This window comes from Myotis myotis, unplaced genomic scaffold, assembly GCF_014108235.1.
Source record: "Myotis myotis isolate mMyoMyo1 unplaced genomic scaffold, mMyoMyo1.p scaffold_m19_p_2, whole genome shotgun sequence".
Classification (NCBI taxonomy): Eukaryota; Metazoa; Chordata; class Mammalia; order Chiroptera; family Vespertilionidae; genus Myotis; species Myotis myotis.
Genome location: NW_023416324.1, coordinates 95225978 through 95251194, shown reverse-complemented (window position 1 = coordinate 95251194; position 25217 = coordinate 95225978). Strand labels below are relative to the sequence as shown.

Sequence of the window (25217 nt, the reverse complement as noted above, 5' to 3'; positions counted from 1 at the left end):
AGACCAGAGCAGTGTGAATGCCTCCTTTCTGCAGGAACTGGGTTTCCAAATGGGCTGGAGAGACTGGCTTATTGTCACTGGGAGGGAGACAAATGTCCAGGCAGAGACTTAGGAGGACACACAGGCAAAGTCAGCCTGGGCCCCGCAGTGTCTGCCTGCAGGGGCTCTCTCAAAAGGGAGCAGGCCTGCAGGGAGCTATTTCACTCCAAGCCATGGATCGAGGTTTTCTGTTTTGTTTTGTGGCCCTTATAGCTGCTTTTATAACTTGCAGAAAACATGGACACCAACTCCTCCTGCTGGTTTATAGAAAGGCCATTTTTAATCAGAAAAAAGAAAACCATTTGAAAGCCTCACAATTTCAGCTGTCTAATGACATAATTTCAAGTAAAGTGAACATGTGATTAAAACATCTTTCTGATTTCATAGAACCATTCAGAGAAGGCCTCGACAAGGGAAAGTGGGCCAAACCGGAGCGCCGCGTCCTGTCCCGGCTGCTGCAAACCTGAGCGGCCACAGGCCTGTTGGCAAGACCACTGCTCAGTGGCTGTGGGGGTCTCAGGCAGCTCTCGGAAGGGCGCGCCCCTCGCTCCTCCCTGAACCACTGGTGCGGCCCCCAAGGGCTGGTTCTGCTGGGACAGAGGCCGGTGGGGCGGCTTGGCGCTGGGCGGCCACGCTCAGGCGTTGGGGTTGTTCCGCATGAGCTCCACGTCGGCGTCTACCATCTCCCGCACCAGCTCCTGGGATCAGAGACAAAGGGTGGGCGCTGAGGGTGGGGTTTCCGTCACCCTCTCCTGGCGACACCTCCCCCCCCCCCCCCCCGTGGCGGCTCCCCGCTGCCCTCTCGCCATCCGATCTGGGCACCACCGGCGCCCAGCTGCCCGCCAGGTGGCCACCCTCTCCGGGGCCCACCGCGCAGGGGACACTTACATCAAAAGCGACCCGGGGCTTCCAGTTCAGCTTCTGTTTCGCTTTGGTGCAGTCTCCTTGCAGAAAGTCCTGAGGGTGGAGAGAGAGAGACAGACGGGCGTGGTCAGGGTGGCGGTCCCGAGGCCGATGGCGTTCAAGGCTCCCGCTTCCCTCCACCAGGTCCCCGCCGGGCACATCGCCTTGGCTCTGGGAGCCGTAACTCTTGCGATGGTCGCGTTTAAGCAAGCGCTGCACAGCCGGGGAGGGGGTGACAGCCGTCCGTGCGCAGCCCGCGCAGCCCTCGCGTCCACCGTCCGCAGACGCTCCGTGACTTTACAGTATATACAGGGGTTTGACAGGGACGCTACTGTGTGAACTGTTTGGAATTACCACGTTTCTCAGGCAAGAGGAGGGAGAAGTGAGTGTCACCGTCCCCCAGCTCCTCCGGACGCCGCGCGCCCGCCGCTGCCACCAGCCGCGCTGCGCGGTGTGGGGACGTGGCCTGGGACCGTTGCTCCAGGCGGGCGGGCGCCCCTCTCCTACCGGGGCCACGGTCACTCCGGCCGGGCGGTCCTTCCCCGGCGGTTCCCAGCCTCTCTGACTCTGGAGACCTCGGTTCACACTGCCACCAAGCACACCCACAGGCAAATAAAACGAAACCGAAGCTTCCCGAAGCAGCCCTGCCTTCCAGGGGCAGTATACACAGCGTTTCCTCTCCTGTTCGGTTCTGGTACGCTCTGTAGAAGGGCTCCTCTCCACCCACTAATGATGCGCATCAGGCAGTTTGCAAACGCTGCCTTGCTCGCCTCCCTCTGCAGTGTCACCTAACCACTCTGCTGCAGAATCAAGTTAATTTTCAAACAACTTCCAGCTCCTGTGCGAGCGGCTGGGGCCGCCATTTGCTTGATACTTAAGTTTCTCCTCCCATCAGATGGGGGCCTTATCAAAATACTAAAAAGTATGAAACTGTGTGCCCATGGCTCTGGCAGTCTGCTCCCTCAGCCACCAGGGCAGAGCGGAAACCAAACACACCAGGGCTTCTGAGAGTTTCCATCCATTTAAAACACTTCGTTGGAAGGAAAGCTTGCTAAAAGAAAACCAGAGGAGAATAAATTAATTCATTCTGCATCTCAGCCCTCACTCACCAATTTCTTATTACAGCTCTCTAAAGAAAACTGAGATGAGAATTTCAAGATGATTTGCAAAAAGGGAGGGCGGAAGGAAAGAATGAGAAGGAAAGACGAGAAAAGAAAAGACAAGAAAAAAGAAAGAAAAGTACTTGGCCATTTTGGGGGTAAGATAAACATTTAGCTTTTCCATATACAAATGTCTTCATCAAATAGTACACAAGATATGAGTCTTCAAAACAGGAGAACTATTTTGTGAAGGCAGTATGAAAACAGCCTAATTTTAAACAAGGTCAGTATCTCATGAAGACACCATTTTCCCTACACAGGATATTAAAGAACAACTTAAAACCAGTCATATCCAGTGAAAGTAACAGATAATGGAGCTGCAACTAAGAGCCTCCCCCACAGATTTTCCTGGGAGTCCCCTGAGAGGAGCAGGCCTGGGGGGTGCTGTAGACCCACACTGGGCAGGCCACCCCGAGCTGGGCAGGCCCTCTCTGCAGGGCACGCTGCGCGCTCACCTTCACTAGAAAGCTACTTCTGAATATCTGTACTGTTTGCTTGAAATGGTACGCTAACAGGGTACATTCAACAACTCTCATTCTCAACCATCCATCATTACTTAGGGTTGAATAAATCAAACTCCCAAAGGCTTTTCATTTCACAATACACTGAAGTACCGATTTCCTCTCCGGAGTATTAATAATAGTAAAACAAGTTATTTCTGCTGGCCCAGGCATCCAGGACGAGGGAAGAGTGAGCTCATTCTTCAGGAAAAGTAGGGTACAAAAATTAATACTTAGCAATTTAACACAGTGCTGCTACATGGAACTGGAAATATAAGTGGAAAAACAAATGAATTTATTTCTCTTTCCCTTCCCTAAATAAGCTTGTATGTACTTCTACAATACTTCTGCTTTACTGTAAGAGTCACACAATGATGTTCATTCTTGTTCCCCAGAGGGAGCTGTGAAATGTGGCCTCACAAGGCAACATGGCCCTCGAATTCTACAGCAGCTACACAGCCTGAAGAAACATGGTTGTTGTTTAATCATGCAACACTTGTTGTAAATCAACTAGCCCTGCATAGGATGCAATTCATGACTCTTAACTTATAGTTAGCAAAACCCTAAAACCAACTCTGGCTTCAAGTAATCTCAGTAGGCTTGGGAAAGGGAGCTTTGTATTGTAATTATGTTTCCTGTATTTTTCTACAAGTAGCTCATAATATAAAAACAACTAGGGAACTACAATTAAGGAAAAAAGAAAAATGGTTTTCAAAAGCTTAGAAACAGACATTGCTACCATGCACTGTAAAAGTATTTCATTGAAACCGGAGACGCACCCAGTTAAACTTCCCAATTTAGTTTTGAGCCCAACTCCTACATTCCAGTCTAGCAGCTTACTTTAACCTCCTGCCAAGGCTCTGTCTCCCTGAAATTTAATTAGACCAAAAGACCTTGTGAAGGAAAAGGATGAGGTTCCATCAAAACAAAACAGCGGCTCACTGTGCCAGATGCAACTGAGCTGACATCTAGAGCAGTCCACGCGCTTGTGCCCAGTCAGCGTAGGGGAAGACTAAGGACACTTCACTCCTCCCGAAGGACTTTACTTTTTCCTGTGGTGTCCTTCAAAGAAAATATAAAGTAAATGATTTAGTCTGCAAGGTTTGGGGCACAGGGGGTCCTTAAAAGGTGGCATGGGAAAGGCCAGGCGTGGGAGCGCACGTGGCTCTGAATGACACGGGTGGGCGTGGAAATGCTCCTTTAAATAAGTCTTCTGCTAGCCCCAGAGAAATGAGATTTAGAAACTGTGTTCTTACAATGTAAGTGGTTCTTATAATGACGCCAGGAACCACTCTCCTTATAGGACTGTGTGGAGCAAGGTGGAGGGGAGAGGAAAATAAGGACAAAACATATTTTACTTTTAGATTTCACACACCCTCTCCGCTAGGGTGTGATCGGCTCCTGAGGACGAGGGAAGAGTGAGCTCATCTGCTGTGCTCTTGTCTCATTTTCTGAAAGTTCAGTTCCTTTTTGTTTATGGGCTTAAAGCTACAGGATGACAACAGAGGCAGAGCTGAATTAAAGTGATGATTTTATGTGCAGTTTCTAAAATGGACCTGTGCACTGGGTGGTCTGGAACCTTTCTGTAGAAAAGACAATAAAGCTCTGGGAAAAATTTAAAGCATTTCTATGTGAATATGACATTTCCTGAACTCCGGCTTCTGGTGTCTTCACCATTTCCATTGCTATTTAGGTGAGCTATACAATTTCAACATGTGATTTATTATTGTCAAATTCAATTAGGGTTAGCTGAGCATTTCATAGCAGCCAAACAGCATGAGCAAGAGAAAATGGATGTGCCCAGATGCCCAGAGCCCCCTCTTTTTTCTCAGAGTCCCTGACTACTGTCGACTTATTTGACCTTTAGGAGTTGTCCTTTAACTCTTTGTCCAGGCATAAACCCCAAAGGCCAAGGCCAGTGGTCAAAGCAGCGAACAGCAGCCTAGCAGGAGGAAATGTTTTGCTGCAGCAATTTTTCAGGCTCTCCTGGCTTATGTTCTTGTTCCAGTGAACTGATAAAGGGCCAGACTAAATCCTGGAAAAATCATTAAGCCAGTTTCTGAGCCCACATAGTTAACACAAAGTCCAGAAAAGTAGAGAGCATGCCGTGCCACTATCTTCTACTCCGACTATAATTTTCTCTCCTCCTGTCCGGGTACCTTTTCACCTCCATCAAGATAACACCACATCTTTAAATGATGCTGGCTAGTTTTCTTTCCTTCCCCCAATCTTATTTTATTTTGATTATTATTTAACACATATAATCCCTTTGAAACCCACCCACTTCTAAAATCATTGTAGGGAATGTTATTAAATAGATTATATCACATATCTTTCAAAGTTCACAGTCTCATTTTTTTTTCCTCTTTCCCTGAGGTTGCATTGGGAAAATTTTAATATTTATTTCAAATTATGTGTGGGATACCACATTTCCTACAGGTCTGCTTGTAAAGTTTGCAAAGAACATCTGTTTAGGTGAAGAAACATTTTAAGAGTGTGAGCTCTTTCGGCAGGATGTTAAATTTCTAATGTGCACACTGAGAGAGATTGACTCCATGCTGTAAATAAGGAGATGTACAGACAGATGTTAATGAGGAAGATTAAGACTGGGGAGAACCCTGCTTAAACACCGTCAAGAAGCTAAGCTCTGCAGCAGGAGCAGCACTTTGCATTCATTTCTTTCCTGCCACTTTTCTTAAAAAAGCAAAATTGCAGACTAGCTCAGGCTCCAAGGGAATAAAAGAATGCCAATGAATTTGGTTCTTGATCTAACTTTATGCTAATGGAAAGTAAGCAAGAAAGATTTACTCTGATGAAATGCTTCTTTTTAGAAAGACAAAACTGCTAAACAACAACAACCCATACCCCCAAAACTTCAGTAAAATGGAAAAAGTTTCAAAGCACATCCCACTCAACATTCAAGACATGCAGCTGAGATAATAATGGGGGGGGGGGGGGGAAGAGTCAGAAAGTTCCCTAAGAAAGTTTGCTATATAATGTCTCATTGCGCAGATTAAACTCTGGTGCTCACAAATGTATCCTTTGATTGAAACCTTCCTAGAGAGAGTGAGTCTCGGAGCAGTGAGAAGCACAGTGGCCTTAATAACAGTGATGAGCACTTCCCTTCTCTCTCCCTTTACTGCTGTATTTCAGCACAAATTGAAGTTGAAGCCAGGCATCACCTTTAATGACAAGGGGCGATAAGAGACAAGGAGAAAACAGCGGGCCTGTCTGGTCTGCTCAGGAAGCCGGACTCAGTGGGACTGTCCATCAGCAGGGCTGACAGAATGCCTTCGGAGCACGAACAATGTGGGCTCAACCTCAGGGAAATGGAGTCAGTCAGCACCGGCTCCAACAGTGACCCGACAGTGCAAATAAAGTGGCAAAAGGAGGAAAGCAGAGTGTGCAGGCCCTGCATCGTCCCCATCCTCAGTTACCTGGCAGCGGCCGCTGGGAGCCAGGGACACAGGGCTATAGAGGGTGCCCTGGACTGAAACCTGGCTGAGTCCTCACGTAGCAACACTGTCACCTCTGCTGGTGGCCTCACTCACATGTGAGCCCCATCAGTTAGAACTCAGGATATACTGTCCTGACCTCCCAGGAGTGCCTGAGGGGGTCTCTAGATCCTGTGACCCCTCACTTGATCTCATTTTTCTTTGCTGGGAACCACTTATTTACAATTGGTAGCATTTGTCATTTGGAATCGGTAGCTATTAAGAGCTATCAAACAAAGGGATAGAAATCCATGCACATGTACACCCCGGACACTGATGAAAATGCCTGCCTAGCATGTTCTTGGAAAGTGAATGAGAACATTATCTTCCTTATGTGTCCACTTGTAAATAAAGCCTAATGTGGCTTTAAAAAGTATTTACTTTATAAAGGGAGAACCTGGTGAATGACATATTCAGTGCAGCCTTCATGTAGATAATCTTTGATTCACTTGTATTTTTAAAATGTGGTTAGCATAAGAAGGGAAATATAGTTAGGCAAAAAGGGCTCTATAAAACATATAGACAACACAAGTATATAGGGGAATTGTAGGACACAAACACATTAACTTCCTTTTAAAAATATTCTGTAAAAAGTCCTTTTGAGTAGACATGCTTGAGATGTGCAGAGATGAGGACAGGGGTCCGTTCCCTTCTGTGGACACACAGGCTGCAAACAGATGCCACTGCAACCCAGTGTCTGTCCCCGACAGGGCATCCCTGGAGCAGGATCCCAGGAATACACTGGCCTAGGGCACCCTCTGGCCTGCGCGCCTTGGAGCCTGTCCTGTCCACCAGCTTCGGGCCCAAGAGCTAAGCAGAGAGGAGCATCTCTCAGAAGCTGTACCTCGTAGCTTTTGGGGAGCTCTCTACTCACAGGTAATAGGTTGCTTAAAATAAGCAAATGAGATTTGGGGGATGTAGTCTTACTTCATACATATTTATGAGGTACTAGATCTTTCTCTACCTACTCTACATCTATCATAATTGTAGAGTTAAATTTCTTGGTGCCTGGTGCTCACGGGAGTATCAGCCTGGGGAAGGCTACATTAAGTACTGTGGCCAGGGCTCCTCGATTCTGTTTCTCCCCTGATCTTCACCCTGCCCAGCTGACATGGCGCTGATTCACAGCCAGCACAGGGCCAGCTAATGAGGGGAGATAAGATTGTTAGTGACCTCAGTGTTCCAGGCTTCAAAGCCAGCACCATCTTTGTCGGAAATTACTGGTTATGTTAATGACTGGATCAGGGTGTAAAGCTCTGCCCGTGCTGGTAGGAGGTGGCACAAACCCCGAGGAAAGGAGATAAAGCACCTTTAAGTGGACTGATTGAGATCATTGTGACATAATTGGCAAGTGGCAATCTGGAGCTTGAGAGGCAGGCTGCTCCTCTTTTGCCACTTAGTGCTTTTTATCCTCAGAGCATTTCACATACATCAGCTAATTAACCTCCAGTCACACTCACAGTGCAACTTAGGAGTTCTGCATGTTCAGGTGGCCTCTCTGTAGGGTGAAAGCACCCCACAAAGTGACTGAGGGGTGACAGCCACACTGTCCTTGGCTTATCTGCAGCCTGCACCGGAGAGAAGGCTGGCTGGGGCCACAGGCCACCCGCAGCCCACAATGTGAAGGTGTGTTTCCTTAAGCTTGTTCCCCTCCAGTTGCTTAGGAAATCTGCCCATCCTTTAGAAAAGCTTTCTCCACTCCTTTTGAACATGAGTTATGAAGAATATTGTAAATAATATGAGTGCCTCCATAATATAGATGGGATATTTTTTTCCTTTTGGAGTTTTCCTCAATTTATATAATACATTAGGCCATTCAGATTCAAGAAACCGCACTTCAGTAATCCTCCCTCCTACCTTTCATCCTGCCATTCACCATCCTTCTCCCCAAAACAGAAATGACCCCACACGGTCATTCACAGGTACAACCGTACATTCACTCAGCACTCATTCCCTCAGTAACTTCTTAAACTCTAGGACTAACCATCACATCCAAATTCTTGATTTTAGGTTGTTTCTCTGGGCACTTTCATATTTGAGGGAGAATTAAAACAGCTATTATGATATTTGTTAGTAAGGTTTTCGAAAATCAAAGAGAAAAGGTGAGTATTGAGATGAATTTTTAAGTTTTCTATTATCTTATTTATTCATTCACTTGGTTTCCTATTATCACGGTTAATAGAGAGTTTTACCAGGCTGTTGGGTATCTGTGCTACATGTCTAACCGGCATTCTTTCTTTCCTATCTTTGTAAGAGAAACATAACCCTATACCTGAATGCATCTATAGAGACATTTAAATTAAATAATTTGATTAATGTCATAAAGTAGGGTTTGGGGCTGAAAGCCAGGATTTCTGGTGCTTAGTCCAGCATGCCTAATGCTCAATAGGACAATCCCTCCCTAGAAAGTACTTAAACAATATACTCTATGCTACATTAATGGGTAGCAAACAGATTTCTACTTAATATAGATGACATCAACATAGAAATATCAACATGCTCTAATGCTGAATGAAAGGATGGACAGAGAAGAGCATACACTGCATGATTGGAGTGTGGGAAGTTCTAGGACGGGCAGTCAGATTGATGGTGATAGAAATTTTGTTGGGGAAGAGGATCAACAGGGAAGGAACTTTTGGGTGATGTTTTTATATTTATAGGCATGTAGGGTTCGTGAGTGTATGTATTTGTCAAAGTGGATCAAACTATACAGCTAAGATCTGTGCATTTTACTTCACATCAATTATATGTCAACTAAAGGTCCAGTACACAAAATTCGTGCACGGGGTGGGAAGAGGGGAAGAGGTCCCTCAGCCCGGCCTGTACCCTCTCCAATCTGGGGCTTCTCGGGGGCAGTCAGACATCCCTCTCACAATCTGGGACCGCTGGCTCCTAACCGCTCACCTCCCTGCCTGACTGCCCCTAACCACTTTCTGTTAAGGCTAGCTATTGGTGCTTTTCTCATTAAGTTGCAGGAAAAGCTATTACTTTAATTTCTTGTAGTAACAATATGGGTGAAAATGTAATATTTTTAAGTGGGTTGTCTTACCTTTTTTCTTTTCTAGTTATATGTTACTTTCACACTGCACTCCAAACCAACTCTATTTTCAGATCATCATTTTTTGAATAATGGTGAACAGAGTATACAGGATTTTGTATTCTGCTTTCCTTCAATTATTGTAATCACTAGAGGCCTGGTGCACAAAAATTTGTGCACTCGGGTGGGGGGGGGGGCGGGTCCCTCAGCCCGGCCTGTGCCCTCTCACAGTCTGGGACTCCTCGGGGGATGACCACCTGCTGGCTTAGGCCTGCTCCTCGGGGAATTGGGCCTAAGCTGGCAATCAGACATCCCTCTGGCAGCCCGGCAGCCCTCAGGGGATGTCCACTTGCCAGCGGGGAGCAGGCCTAAGCTGCAGTCGGACATCCTTAGCACTGCTGAGGAGGCGGGAGAGGCTCCTACCACCACCGCTGTACTGGCAGCCATCAGCCTGGCTTGTGGCTGAGCAGAGCTCCCCCATGTGGGAGCACACTGACCACCAGAGGGCAGCTCCTGCATTGAGCATCTGCCCGCTGGTGGTCAGTGTGTGTCATAGTGACCAGTCATTCCCAGTCTTTCTGCTGTTAGGGTCAGTTTGCATATTACCCTTTTACTATATAGGATAGAGGCCTGGTGCACGGGTGGGGGCTGGCTGGTTTGCCCTGAAGGGTGTCCCGGATCAGGGTGGGGGTCCCGCTTGGGTGCCTGGCCAGCCTGGGTGAGGGGCTGATGGCTGTTTGCAGCTGATCACACCCCCATCAGGGTGGGGGTCCCCACTGGGGTGCCTGGCCAGTTTGGATGAGGGGCTGAGGGCTGTTTTTAGGCTGGCCAAGCCGGCAACAGAAGCTCCCAGCCTCTCCTTTTTCTTTTCTTTTTTTTATTCTGGGATTTATTTACCTTCTATAATTGAAACTTTGTTGCTGCTCCAGCTCCGAGGCCAGGGCCTGCTGAAAGCAGGTATCTGGGGTTTGTTTAGCTTCTATAATTGCAACTTTGTTGCTTAGAGTGGAGCTCAGAGCTGGGCTGCGGCAGGCGGGGAACCTTGGCTTCCTCCATCACTGGAGCAAGCAAGCCTCCTGCTCACTTCAGCTGCGTGGCTGCCAGCCACCATCTTGGTTGGGTTAATTTGCATATACTGCTGATTAGCCAATGGGAAGCGTAGCGGAGGTATGGTCAACTACCATGTTTGTCTATTATTAGATTAGATTGTGCATGCTCTTGATTGTTGCCAAACATTTACTGCTTTAGATGCTGAGGAAGCCACCGTGGACAAGATGAGGCCATTCTTGTGAGCTTGTGTTCCAGTAGGGAGAGACAGCCAAGAGCATAGGAAGTGCGAATAAGACCATTTCAGCGATAGAGGAGTGCCAGGCAGAAGGCTTCAGAGGAAGTGAGCTTGATGAAGAGTGAGAGGGTTGGGGGGGAAGGCCTTCCTAAAGAGGTAACATTTGATCACAGATTTGAATGACAAGAAAAAGACACTCCCACGAAGACCTGGGGTAGGAGGGCCTTTGGTGCAAAGGCCTCAGGGAGCAATGTACTCATCTGAGGAGCAGAGAGAAGACCGCTGTGTCTGGACACAGTGATAGAAGAGGGGTCAAAGCCCAAGAAAAAGTTGGAGATGGTCAGTTGGATTGTGTCTGGCCTTCTAGGTAATCCCTATCACAGGGCCCAGGCCTTGGTAGGCAAAGCCAGGCTGTCATAAGACTTTATTCTCTAGTCACCAACTATCCCTTGAGCACCTGTGGCTGGTAGGGCAGTTATAAACCAGCTAAGTCAACTTGATAGAGCTCAAAAGTCTGATTTTTTTACCCTAATGTAGATTTTGAAAGTAACTATGGGACTGACTTCTAGCTATGTTTTAAAAAGGGTGGATTAGTTAGTTTTGCCCAACATGCTCCACCTCTAATGCACAACTCTTTACCCCCTGAAAAACCTGCCACTCTTTGATGTCTGGGCTGCCCAACCTAGAAACATCTGTTACTCTTGAAGGGCTGAGGTCTGGGACACAGAGCCCAAGATCCTGGGGCCAGAGGTCAGGGTCCTGTCCTGCTGCTCTGGCACCTCCTGGGGTGTGAGGTGGAAGCACTATTCCTCATATGGCCAAATGGGGACACATTGAGCCTCCTGAGGGATCCTGAGACTGTGTCCTACCTGCACCTCCTCCTGCGTTAGCAGGGTCCTGGCTGGAGTAAAACGGTAACCACAAACTTGCTGACAAAGGAGCCCCTCTCTTCTCCACTAGCTCTCAAAAGAATGGACACAGCACTGACACTTGCTTGGGTATTTGAAAAGTTTTTAGCAAATTATCTCTCTCAGTGTGTGTTGTATAAATATCTACTCATCTACAGAGAAAGACCTGCTTTACTTCAACACTCAGTCCTCTCTCAGCCCACTACAGAGTATGGGGTTGGACTGGTTCTTAGCCACTGGAGGGCTCTGAGAACTGTCGGCATATACCTCCTGGCCACTATCAGACTCACTCTGGGTGCTGTGCTGAGTGAGAGATGGGCTGTGGAGGACAGGGGACCAGAGGAGGCAATGGTCACAGAGGTGGGGAGGGATGGTGGCAGCGGGAGTGGTGAGAATGGGAAGATGGAAAGAAATGGATAAACTCGGCACTTATTTGGAGGCCCAGTGGAAAGAGGACTTGCTGATGGACTATATACGAGGTGAGGGAAAGAGAATTCATAGAGAACTAATCGGATTTTGGCTTGAATGAGAACCTTTTTATTGTTTTCAAATACACTGTATGAATTTACAATGCTACCAGCAAAGTATGAGTATAACATTCTATCACAGCCCACCGGCATTTGATACTATCTTCTTTCCAAGGAAACCTTTCATTTTTATGATTATGAAAGAGACTCTTTGAAAAGATTCCTTTTATAACATTACCTATGATCTCTTATACCACTTCACAGAACATACTGTCTGGTTTTGAATCTTGACTTGATGCCAAAGGTACTTAGATGAGGAAGTCCCATAACTCAGAGAAAGTCACCAAATGTCCACAGCCCAGCTTTAATCTTGGGAAAGGCAGGTGCAGGAAGGGAAGGTGTGGGAAAGGCAGCTGCAGGAAAGGCAGTCACCTGCTCCCGACCCTCGCCAGTAGACAGCCTTGACCATGTCTCAGGACAAGCAAGTGAAGGGTTAAGTCATACTGGGTCCACTCTGCTTTTAATCTATGACTGCTGTGGGAGGAAGTCCGAGAGGCAGCCTTTCACATGACATCATAAAAGCCTGATTTATCACCAGCCACCAAACATCTAGAAAATCATAACATCCTTTCAGGAAAACACAGTGGAAAATAATCAGGCTGGCTTTGATGAAAGCTCTGGTGGGGACTCCCAAGTGTAACACTGTGCACAGTGACCCTGGGCAGGTGCCCTGCCAGCTCTCAGGGTGGCCTGTGCTGACAAGGCCAAGAGGCCCACTCCACGGCTGCCCAGAAAAAAGTGTGGCCTCATGTCTGAAGATAAAGCAAGAGCCCGACCCACACTCTCTGGCTTGCTAAAAAGACACTTCAGTGTATATGAGGATGCTTTGGAAGTCACAGCTCTGTCCAGATATGAGAAATTATTGATGGCAGAATATACAAATCACACTCTTGTTCCGTAATCCACCACCACAGAGATAATGCCAGGCACCCTGGATTTGCTCAGTTCTGCCCATCCTGGGACTATGCTCAGGACACTGCTCAGCAGTTAGCAGTACGCCGCTGCGGAGTCACTCTTAATAACTACGGGGGAGAAGAGTTGACAGAGCAGAGACACCCAAAGTGTCAGAGAAAATACAGGGGTGAACTCCTTCTGCCATAGGGAACTGGCCCAGGAATGTTTGCATCTTTCTATTGTTCATCTTGCTCAGTAATTTGATAAAACCAGCAGGCAGAAACCTTGTCTTCTTTGATGTGTGTGATGGGCTTTGCAAATAAACACAGGAAAGAGGGACAAAGGCAGACCGGAGTCTTGGATGGTTCTAGAATTCTGGCCACACCACTCCTACAAAGGCCCATTAGCACAGATGTAGGCCAATCTCTGCAAAGTGACACCAGCTATGATGTGTTAGGATCTTGAGTTTGTGGAAGAGCAGTGCTCTGAAGATTGAGCCAGGACTGACGAAGCGTGAGTCTGGGCTGGAAGGGTCCTTTACTCCCACACCTCACATACAGAGGCTGTGTGCAGGATCAGATACTCGTGTGAGTAGCCCCATGAATGCTCCTGGGAGGTAGGAGTTCGGTGTGGCCACCATGGAGGAAAGAACCTCTAGGCCGGAGGAGCTCAGAGCGTGGGCCCTGACACGACCAGCCTTGAAGAGTGGCCACCCACTGCCACCTAAAGCCACCCTGACCACACTGCTGTTCCATCCTCCCAAGTTTGATTTCATTCATTTATTTATTTATAAATATATTTAATTGATTTCAGAGAGGAAGGGAGAGGGAGAGAGAGATAAAAACATCAATGATGAGAGGGAATCACTGATTGGCCGCCTCCTGCACACCCCACACTGGGGATAAGCTTGCAACCTGGGCATGTGCCCTTGACTGGAATTGAACCTGGGACCCTTCAGTCCGCAGGCCGACACTATTCACTGAGCCAAACCAGCTAGGGCCCAAGTTTGATTTCTTAACTGGAAAAGCCTGCCTGTGCCTGATCTCCCCCAGATTCTGTCCAGGGAACAGGAATGACAGGAGGTGAGGCCTCACTGTGGCTTGCAGCTCGAGCTCTCCACATCTGGACACCTGGGACCGGCCGGACCAGGAGAACCTCAGGCTATTTTGTAGGCTTCAAGTTCCACCAGGAATGGCTATGATGACACCTTTGTATTTATGAACAGCTGACACACCAAACAGGGCCCACTTACTCAGAAAGGATTCTATCCTCTGTACCTTCAAAACCACGAGCCCAGGAGATGCCCAGAGCACTTCCCTGGCAGATCCAAGCTTCAGGCAGATTCTTCCAGGAACCACCGCTTTCTAGGATGGCAAGGAACACCAAGAGACTCCAGAAGTGGGAATTTTGTGAGCTTGGGAAACTTCCAAAGGACCTTTGCTCAGATCACCCTTTTCTATGGAAAGACTTCAACTCACAGAATTCAAAAGAGCCGTCTGGCTTTATTTATGCCACTGCCATGACTGCTACTAACAGAAAATAGAAAGACACTGCTCCTCAGGGGCACAGCTTTCAGTTCCAGCCTCGGCACGAAGGAGACCACTCTGGACCTGGATGTGAGGAGAGAGTCTGGAAAACACGGGCATCTAAAGACTTTACCCAAATCTATGGAGTTCCTGAGTTTGATAGCGAGAGTTCAGAAAGGGATGCCTCGAATGACCACCATAGTAGTAATAGTAGTAATGAGCATAACGGTTATCACAAAAACAACGGTCACGTAGCACTTACTATTTAAAAAGGACCCTCCAACCTATTTTTCTCATGCAATCCTGGCAACATTCAGTCATTCGTGCACCCAACAGCTGCAGTCTCCTGGCCCTCCAGTTCAAGGCCCAGCAGTGGACACTGACAAGCCAATGGCGATATCTGCTGCAGGTCACAGTGCAGGGTCAGTGACAGAGAGCAGGTGAACAGAGAATGGGGTCACAGTGAGTGGAGGGGGAGTAGGGAGAGGGTTGAGACTTGAAGGGGACAGGAGAGGGGAGGAGAATGCGCTCTGTGGTGGGACTTAGAAGTGTCCTGAGCCAAGCATGTCACTGAAGTGCTTGCATAAGTAAGCAATGGGAGGACTCATCTAGAACTGCCCTCTCCCCCAAGTGCTAGGACTAAGCTAGCACTCGCAGAATACACAAGAGCTGTCTGGTCTTATTTATACCACTGCTATGACCGCTACTAACAGAAAATAGGAAGACACCATTCCTCAGGGGGCACAGCTTTCAGTCCCAGAGCCTTGGCCACGAAGGAGACCACTCACAGTGGTACAGAGGAGGGAACCACAGACCAGCAGGGCCCAGAGCAGATGCTCCCTAAACTGGGTCATGAAGCATGAGTGAGATGTAGGAAAGCAAAGTGAAGGGCATAAAGATGTTAGAAAATCTTCCAGAATTGCAGTTTGGGATGGCTGGGGGCAGGTGGAGTAAAATTTCCCCCTCTGCTGGGTGCAGACCCCCAGGCGCCCAGCAGTCAGAGTTAGTTTAGCCTGAAATTTGGAGTGAACCTAGCTGAGTCCCCATTCCACCATTTATTAGCTGGGGTTTAGTTTCCTCATTTATAAAGTTGTTCAATTTTGTCTACTGATAATAAAGATTAACAATAATATAAGTGCTTAGAACAGTGCCTGGTTTTGAAAAGGTGTGGCTCAACATATGTTATGGCTCGATCAGGGCCTGATGATCAAGCAGGATCCCTCAGATGGATATGCAAGCCTCTGTGCCAGTTCTCCAATGCCACTGCCCACCACCACCGCACAGAAACCGTTAATGAGATCAACCAGCAGCATCTTTCACACACTGTCTGTTCCCGTAGCCTGAAATATTCTTGTTCCTCCTCTTTCTTTACTTAAACTACACCCCTATAAAAGCACTTGGGCTTTGGGGTCACAGAAACTTAGGCTGGAATTCTAGATTCACCACTGGCTAGATGAGTCTCAGTCACCTCATTTGTACCACAACCTGGAGCTGTGGCAAGGATGTGGTGTGTTGAGTGGTTGTCACTAAGGCGTCCACATATGCTCATTATCCTGCCCCCTCACATCCCTCTTCAAGTCTCAACCCTCTCCCTATACCCTGAACTTATTCCAACCTTCTTCTCGGTTATACCTACTCTCCCCTTGCATCCCCACAGCACTGGCAAACCTGCCAGCACAGCTGTCAAGGAGACCAATGGACAGGCAGCTCATGCCTACTCTGGGTGCTGGCAGTAAACCCACCAGCCGGGAAGAAGCCAGGTCATGATAAGAGCCACGATGAAAATAGAACCGTGTAATGGAGGTTAAGAATGTTGATGAGGTGCTGGTTAAGCAGCCATGATTGACAAAAGAGGAGCCAGCTATGGGCGGCGACCCAGGGAATATGTTGTGGGGGGAAAGGGAGACAGTTGGGCTGACCATCGGTGGCAGAGGGATGGTTGGCCAGAAACCCCAGAATTTCAGTCATTCTTGAGGATGGGCCCAGGGAAGCTGCTTCAGGTGGGGTGAATTTAAGATGCTTTGCCAAGAAGGATCCCTGAAGACCTTTCTTCCTCTGGGTAGTCATCAGACCCTCTGCCCCCAGGTGTCCTTGGGGTGCCCTTGGGAACCTGTTGGCTGTGCAGGGGCTGGTGACTGGATTGCCTGCTTGCAGGACAGCCCGGGAAAGGGCTGGAGGCCAGAGTAGCACAGACACTTGCTGTTAACAGTTCCAAAGCCCAGAGAGGCCTACAGGAAGCTCACTCAGATCCCCTTCTTCTCAGCACCCACCGAGTTCCTGGAGGAGGGGGTGGGGTCTGACGTATTAAGTTCATTAGGGATAACAAGTCACTGTCACGTGTTAGCAGAACTAGATGGAGGGGAATACGCTCTGCCCAATGACAGCACACGGAGCACCGCTGGAGGCTCTGCTGGATCACGAATGGAGGCTTTCTGGAGAAAGACTGACCTTCCTCCTGTCGGAGGTGGATGCCTCAGCTGACAGACCGCGGGGGCACCTCCTTGCCCACTGTGGGCCTGCCTGACTCTGGCCTGTGGGAACCGAAGGCCCACTTTGATCTTTACCAGGTGACTCAGCCCTTACACCACATCTCTGCCTGGAGCTCTGGGAAAGGGTGCAGGGTCCTGGAGCATGGAGGCTAGAGATGGAAAAGACCCCGCCTTGCACTGCAGCAACTCGCCTTGCACAGCTTCTCTCTTCTGCCTCCTTTTTTCTCTCCTCCCCTCCTGAAGGATTTGTGTTTAAGTAAAGGCTTTTGACTATTGGCTCACCTTCTGTTTAAAATTCTGCATGTGTCTCTGGAGACGCACCGTCATGAAAGGGAAAGAGATGCTGTCAGCAATGCAGCACACCCTCCTCACCCAACGGTGCACACGCTAGAAAGTCCTGAGAACCAGGATGAGGGCCCGCCTCACCTGCCTATGGGATCTCCATTCCCTTTCTTCCTGATCTCTGTGCCCTGGCACCTCAGATCCCTGCACTCTTCTTTCCCTCTGGCCGTATCCTCTGTGCTTGCTCCTGATATTGGTGGGCAGTAGCACGCTTCATTTCTGTGGAAATCTGGCTAGTTTCAGCCTTTAAACCCACCCAAAGTCACCTGTACAACAACTGGTCTGCCTGAAAGTTTCAGTTTTGAGATAGAAAATGATTTCTTCTTTTTATACTTTCAAGGTACTCCCCTCTCCTAGGGTTAAGGCCAGTCTAGTCTTGTCCCCTAGGCTAGAGGACTGGTCTTCATGGTGACCAATCTTGAGCTATAAATAAAGTCTGTTTTTCATCTTTATGCATAGAAACACAGTGTAATGTTTTACTTGATAAACCTGCCTTCATGATGTTTACAGCATCCACATGGAAGATATAGGGGCCAGCTGTGCCACTGCACTGGGAGTGAGGAGCTGGGACCAACAAGGTCTGTTCCTCAGAGTCCACCAGGAAGTCAGGGGACTTGGCAATGCTCAGAGGGCTGGGGGTGGAGGGGGCGGGGTGGGGGGGAAGGGACACTGGTCTCCTGTGCTAATGCTCAAGGATCAAGGAAAGGCTGGCCAAAAGCATTCCTTACCTTCAATTCTCACCCTTCCCTCACACAGACCTTTTCCTTATTTTTCTGTCATTTCATTGGTTCCAGTTTCGAAATAGCTCCACCCTCACCTTTGTCCCAGGTTTCAGTCTGCATTGTCCCTGCTTGCTTGGCAGCTGCAGCCCAGCGCCCACAGGCAGCTCAGCCACCGCACTGCACACTGCACACTGCACACTGCACACTGCACTATGAGGGCCATTCCCTCAAGCCCTCTCCATGGACATCCCTGCTTTGCTCTGCCAGTGTCCTCTCAATGTGCCCTTCTAAACCTTTTCTCTAGTTGTCAATTAGTTTATTGCTCTCTTGTCCGCCTCTGGCTCCGTGAAGGGCCGGAATTACCTGTATGGTTTACCTCTCTCTTCAGGGTCTAGTACTGCCTGGAACACATCAGGCACCTAATATGCCTTTGTTGAATGGATAAAGGAATGCTTAAACCTGAAGTCAAAACATTCCCCACCCCCCACTATATATACCTATTCCCCTACCTATTACATTGTTTCTATTATCCTCCCCTCCCACACTCCATCTGAAAATCATGGGCACCGTTAGCTCCTTCCATATTTTGCCCACATTATTCATTCCCAAATCTTTTCCAAAACCTTTTGCTCCTAGCCTTTCCTTTCCTGGTCTTTAGCTCACACGTACTTGGCTGATGACGGTACTCTCCTTTTTTCATAAACCACCCTTTCCCTGCTCCATGGCCCCTTCTCTGTTGGGCTGCTGCTTGCTCATCCTGGAGCTCCGTATGACATTCCTCCAGTCAGAAGCCTCTATTACAGGCTAAATAAATCCAAACTCTCACCCACACTTTCAACATCTTTTACAATTTGATCCCCACCTACTTCTCCAGGTTCCAGCCACACCTTGCACCCAGCGTAAGTGGGAGTAACCAGGAAGCTCACAGGTGCTGAAGACCCTCCTTTCCCTTCCCACATCTAGACTCAATGAAGAAGCTTAATCCGATGCCTATACAGTCCAGGTACTAGATGTTGAACACACACACACACACACACACACACACACACACACACACACAGCTAAAGGTCATGAGTCTGGAGTGGGGAGGTCAATGCACAAGTCAGGTCAGGGAGAACTTATCAGTCCACCCTTTAAGCAGACCACCTGCTGGCTCCCTTGGGTGTGGGAGGTCATGCCTGCTGCTCCCCTGGCCTGGCTGGGCAGAGGAGATTTGAGTAGGAAAGGGCTTTGCATAAAGGTGACAAGACCTGGTTGGGGAGCTGGGCAGGTGCCAGAGGTAGAGAAGCCTGACTCCTCCTCCAAGTGGCCCAGTGCTCTACAATAATAAGGACCAGAGACTTTGGAGAATGGGCCTATGTAATGGGTGACTTTAACTGGCTCTACTCACTAATGTATAACCTCTCTACCAAATGCTTACAGTGACAGATCTTGTTTGTTACGTGTTATGGGAAGTGGAAGAAGGAGATCCTGAGCAAGAGTGCAGAGTTCAGTGGAAGCTGGAAACTCCCGGAAGCCAGGTGATTTGTAGGAATATTGGGCACATGAGTCAATCATTGTGATCAGTGTGACAAGAACACCAACAGGCATCATAAGGGAGGGTGAAAGGGAAGAGAGGCAGGCACTGGCTCTGCACAGGAGATGGTACCTGGGCTGGGTCCCAAGGAGTTCTGGAAACCTCGCACCAGTGTGGGAAGCACAAGCCACTCCTTCTTGTAACACCCTTCTTTGTACCTGGCCCACCAACATTGGACCCTTCTCCTCAAGAACCAGCTGAAAAGCGTCTCCTCCAGAGTCAGCTGACCCCGAGTGACCTGGTTTTCCTGTGAACTCGGACAGCTCTGCTCCTCACCAACACAGCTCCTTCTCACAGCCTTGATGCACAGGCCTTCCGACCTTACGGCACCTTCCCGAGGGGAGAGGAATTCATCATTATCCATCCCATTCACTCGTGGTACATGTTTTGCCTACAGTGACTGCTGAAGACGTATTTATTGAAAGAGTGACCACATTCCATGTTTCAAGCCCTCTTCCTTGATTTGATGAGAACAGGTCTGGTTTATCTCTTTTCAAAATGTTTCCACTATCATTCTGTGGACGTGACAGTAAATAGAGTGTGGTTATTCTGTGTGTAAGAGAATCAGAGGGAGCTCTCTTGGACGGGATCTCTAACAGGTCTGCACATTGTAGGGTCATGCTTCCTGACTCGAGCACTGTTGAGAGCTGGGGTGGAGCTGCGTGGTAGTACGGAGGCTCCAAGGACCATTCTTACACGACCAGCGAGGGCTGCTCCCTTGGGCACAGGGTCATTTCACAACTAGCAACACAATGTTGCTGAATTTATGGGAGAAAAACATAGAACAAGAACCACTTCTGCTAAACCCCTGTTCCTTGCTATTATAGTAAGAAATAGTTTTGAACACATGGTAAAAATATGCAATTATATTTCCCTTTATACAAGGAAAAGTATGGCTATTGCCTCCTCAATAAAAATGCAGTTACTTTGCATAGAGAATTTTCAGATCTGTTAGTATCATAATACTTTAATTCCTAGTTAGTCTAGCTAGTTACCACTCCCAAATAACAAAACACTACACCTATTAACAATTTTAAATGAAATCATTTTTGCGAAGTAGCTGTATTTTATTGATCTAAGTATAAAAGCACTGCAGTGGTTGTGGCCTGCTACCCTTGTTTAGTTTTCCTGCTGGCTGGAGCAGAGACCTCCTGACAAAAGTTCTACAACCTGGACAGTCTCCTCAGAGCTCTTCTTTGAATTCATTGCCCTAAATTTCTAGATATATGTAATGGTTGTACAGGCAACACTATACAGAATCAAAAATAAAAAGAACATGATCTTATTTTATGACAACCTCTTAAAATATACAAATGTAGTAACAATTCTTATTGTCAAAAGTGTTAACTTATAATACTGTCTACAAAGTGCCATTCACATGCAAAGTTTCAGATTACTCTGAAACTCACTGGCCAGGAAGTAGGTCTCAAGGGTGTGGGTGGGGCACATTAACCCTTTCTAGACACAGCTCCTGTTTCAGGGTGATATTGTGGTGCACTCTCAGGACACAGACCTGGGCACCAGGAGGAAATGAGGTTGTTGCTCTGTGGGGTTTTATATTGTCTTGCTACAACAGGTATGTGTCATCCACTTTTAACAGACAGGAAAACTCAGTCTCAGAGGTCAATTTGGAGGTCAGAACATTTGATCAGTTCCCCATCTTTAAATTTAACACATACTTATGTCACAACATTACAAATGTTTGAAGCAACATGCATCTAGCCCTTTTCAGAGCACATTAAGTAATACATTTTGATTTTTCCTAATAATAATTAAACTGAGATCCCAGAGGAGCAGAAACCCTCTATGATTGCACCTTGTCACATAAAAACGTGTTACACAAGGTATGGAGGCTACAGGTCCAGATGTTCTTGCCCTGATAACTACACCTCCTCTGGGTGCAGGCCAAAGGGCAGCCTCCTTCTGCTGCAGTCCACCTCGCTCCCAGACAACAGCCAGTAACCCCAGATTTTTCTCACCAAACCATGCCTTCTTTGTTTTGAAGACAAGTTTATTGCATCCTTCTCTAATAAGGACACATTTCCCGTGTGCCAAGAATATTGCTTAGATATTCTGGTCCTAATAGCTCTTTAATGAAATACTCCTCACGTGTTTAACTTCTCTATGTGGGTGACCAGTTCCTGGTTTCATAGTTTTCCTAATGCATCACTCAGAGAGCCCTGAAAAGAACAGAATGGAACTTTCCAGCATGGTAAATCTGTACTCTACTTTCTGAAAAAGGTCACCAGTACCCTAACCAGCTGTCTGACCTTGGACAGTAACACCTTCTGTGGCCTCACTGTTTTCATGTGAAGTGGCAGCAGAGTTGGATGTAATGGCTGAGGCCTCTCCTGGCTTTGCAGCTCTGAGGCTGCAGCCTTTTCCTCCTTGTCTCATTTTGTGGAGACTAGTGTCAATAATGTCCACACCTGCACTTGCAGCACAAAGAATGGCAATCACCAAGGCAGCAGGGGCCCAGCAAAGATGGAAAGGATCACCTATGCACATGGCTCTAATGACTCTCCTTGGCAGCATTCTTAAGGGTCAAACTCCATGCCAAGAAAAAATAACCCATAATTATACATTAATTTCTTTCTTTAAAACTTGGAAGAGGCTCCTTTAAGTGCTGTGACACTCTCTCAGAGTGTCCCATCAGATGACTCATGACAGTGGCTCCTATTTAAGAACCTGTGAGGTATGCTACAGTCCATTAGTAACCAGACCAAACCGGAAACACCCAAAGGATTCTCTTACCAATTCTGATTTCATTTCTATTACCAATTAGAATGAATTACAAGTACAGGGGGAAAAACCCATCTTAACTCGTATTGTCTACTAATTAAATGGCTTTTAAAAAATTATGACAGTCTTCTTAGTTAGAAAAAAAGTGAACAAATGAATGAAACAGAAAAATATTCTGCAATCCTGTCATCCCTATGGGGAGGCAGGACCAGCTCCCGGCCTGTTACAGAAGCAGATCAACATGAAGATAGATGAGTAGCTTTCTTATACTCTTCATGGGATAAAAACTAGGCTTTGCATTCAACAGGTGCACATTCCTCTTTGAGCACCTTATCTAACTAATGATGGCCATGCTGGTTTCACCACCATTAGCAGTGTGTATACTCCCCTTAGATCTAATTGGGCAGGGAGCCACTTTGGGGCTGGTGGCCTTAAGCCTGCTGTGGCACGTAAGTAGCAACCCACACTCACCCCATGGCTTGTTCTCACCGTGTTTATCTCACACCTGTCATATAGGTTAGAAACACTCAAAGACAAGGTCACAAAGTCAGACTGATCTAAGAGACTATGCTGGACTGACTAGCTAAGGCCCAGAATGGTATTCTTGTATGCTGTCCTTCACACATGCTCTTTCATTTGCATTTCTCAGCAAGGGACAGACAGGGAAGAAAATATTCCCCTGGAACTCCCTTCTAAGATACTCTGTGAGCCTCAGTTTCTGGGTCTTGTGTCACTAAGGCTCCAACTATGCTATGTGCACAACTTCCTTTAAGAAAGAGCAGTTGTGGATGTCTGTGATTAGGGCTTAGAACGGACTTGGATCTGAAGCTGGATTTAGTTGAGGCCAGACTTGCTACCCCTCCCCAATCCCTGACTTTGGAGAAAGTGGATGCAGGCATGGGGCATTAGTGTTTTGGGTCAGTGCAGACATTGTTTAAGGTCTCCTTCTGTCTGTCTATAGCCTATTTTTGGAGGTGTATAGGCTGCTACATACACACATGGGAACTGCTTTGGTCTTGCTCCGCCCTTTGCTAGGTTACCCATTTCTATCTAAGCTTCCCCTTTTATCTCTCAGTTTTGCCTGACTTTGCTTTGAGCCTTCTGGTTCACTTTAAGTCATTCAGATCACCAATCCATAGGATCTTGGCTTTCTGGCCTCATTCCTTGGTTCATGCCACTTATATTGGTCTCACCTGGGTCCTCATGCTGGTCAGATATGCTCTCTTCCTGTGACCCTCATGGTTTCACCCCTGAGCATTCACCTGGTGTCACTTCTCATTTATGCTCTCGACATATTTGTTTAATTTGTCATATCATTCTTATTGGACTGTACATTGCTCTAGGGAAAGATTAAAATTTTCTTTTTTTCTGTGATCATATACGGTGCTGTGCTTACAATGGGCCTTCAAAAACAAGTGCCAAAGACAGATAAGTGGAATGACAGATCCTATGTTCATGAATTATAAGACTTAATATTGCTAAGATGACAATAGTATAAAAATGTAGCATTTAATGCATTGCCTATTAAAATCCCAATGGCGTTTTCTATAGGAATAGAAATCCACCTTAAAGTTCACATGGAATTTCAAGGGACTGGGAATAGACGGAAGAATCTTGGAAACAAAAACCACAAAGTTGTAAGTCTCACACTTTTTGATTTCAAAACTTATTGCAAAGCTATTATAATCAAAGCAGTGTGGTTTTGCATAGAGGCTGGTGAACAGATCGATGGAATAGAATAGAGATCCTAGAAATAAATCTTCACATATATGATCAAAAGATTTTGACAAGGGTACCAAGATCATTCAATGAAGAGAAGACGGCCTTTTGAATAAATGGTGTTGGGAAAGCTGGATATCCACACACAGAAGAATGGAGTTGGACGCTTATTTTACCCCATATACATAATCAACTCAAAATAGGTCAGGCCTGGAGGGTGAGTAGGTAAACTCAGAGCTCACCTTCTCCCAAGGTCACATCAAAATTACAACCATCACTGAGAAGTATCTGAAGACTAGCTGAACAGAATTTCTATAACTGAAGATAAAAGAAGCCCATTGGGACTGGTAGGAGGGGCAATTACACAGACCAGGCAGGTCTGTACTCATGGTGTGACAATTAAAAAAATGGGTGGGTTATATTGGTTGTGGAAGTCCCCCCTGAGGAGTGAATGATCATAGCCCTGAACTGGGTTCCACATTCGGATGCATCAGTGCCAGGAAGGGGAGTCCCCATAACATCTGGCTGTGAAGAACAGGGGAGATTGCATCCCAGAGAGACAACAGACTGTGTGAGAGTGAGAATGCTGCTCATACAAATGCACTTACTCCAGCACAGGGGCAACAGCCCAAAAAGTGCCAGGAATATACAGGAAGGACCTAAGTTGATGAGCTTCAGGGTGAGGACTGGAAAGATAGAGATCAGGGTAACTCTCTCAGGGGACGAAATCACTGGCAGGTTCCATTGTTCCTTCGTGAAGCTTTCCTCTCCCCAAGCTGGCCCAGTGCAGGCGGGCGTGAAATCTGCCCTCTCCATTAACCTGGCTAACACCATTCATCCTGCTCCTGTGATTTCCTAAGATCTCATGCCACCCAATTCTCTCCCCAGCAGAGTTTCTTCTGGGGGCTTTTCCACACAAGCAGCCTGCCTTGGCTCATGGTGCAGACTTTCTCCCAAATCCACAAGCCCCACAATTCAGCAGAATCTTTCACAAGTCCACAAATGCACACAAGAAGCAGCCAGCCATAGCTCACACTGTGGGACCATCAAAGGGTCCCAAGCCCAGCATAAGTAGCAGCCAGCCTTGGCTCACAGGTTAATCTCTCCCAAGTGACTCCAAGCCCAGCACATGCAGCAACCAACTGCCTATCTCTTTGTAGCACCTACCAAGTGGACCAAAGCCTGGAACAAGCAGTGGCTGACTTGCTCTATGCCCAACAGACACACCCATGGCCAGCTTTAGACCACACCTGAGCCCCACCCAAACAGCTCCACACCCAACATACCCAAAGTGCAACCCCAGTTGTCACCAGACCCCCGTTAAAGTGACTCCTGCTCTGGCCCTGGCCAGGTG

The 25217-nt window shown here is 47.4% G+C and overlaps 1 protein-coding gene across 2 annotated transcripts in view; it reads right to left on the bottom strand.

Annotated features, from left to right (window-relative positions):
• Positions 1-294: 294 nt before the first annotated feature.
• The window catches only part of GMDS (GDP-mannose 4,6-dehydratase), a 694374-nt gene continuing 669451 nt past the window's right edge, over positions 295-25217 (bottom strand). For both annotated transcript variants that reach the window (XM_036350688.1, XM_036350689.1), the window contains exons 10-11: positions 928-996; positions 295-737 (exon numbers count right to left, since the gene is read on the bottom strand). In XM_036350688.1, the coding sequence (XP_036206581.1) occupies positions 675-737; positions 928-996 (132 nt within the window). In that variant the 3' untranslated portion in view covers positions 295-674. The remainder of the gene's footprint in view (positions 738-927; positions 997-25217) is intronic.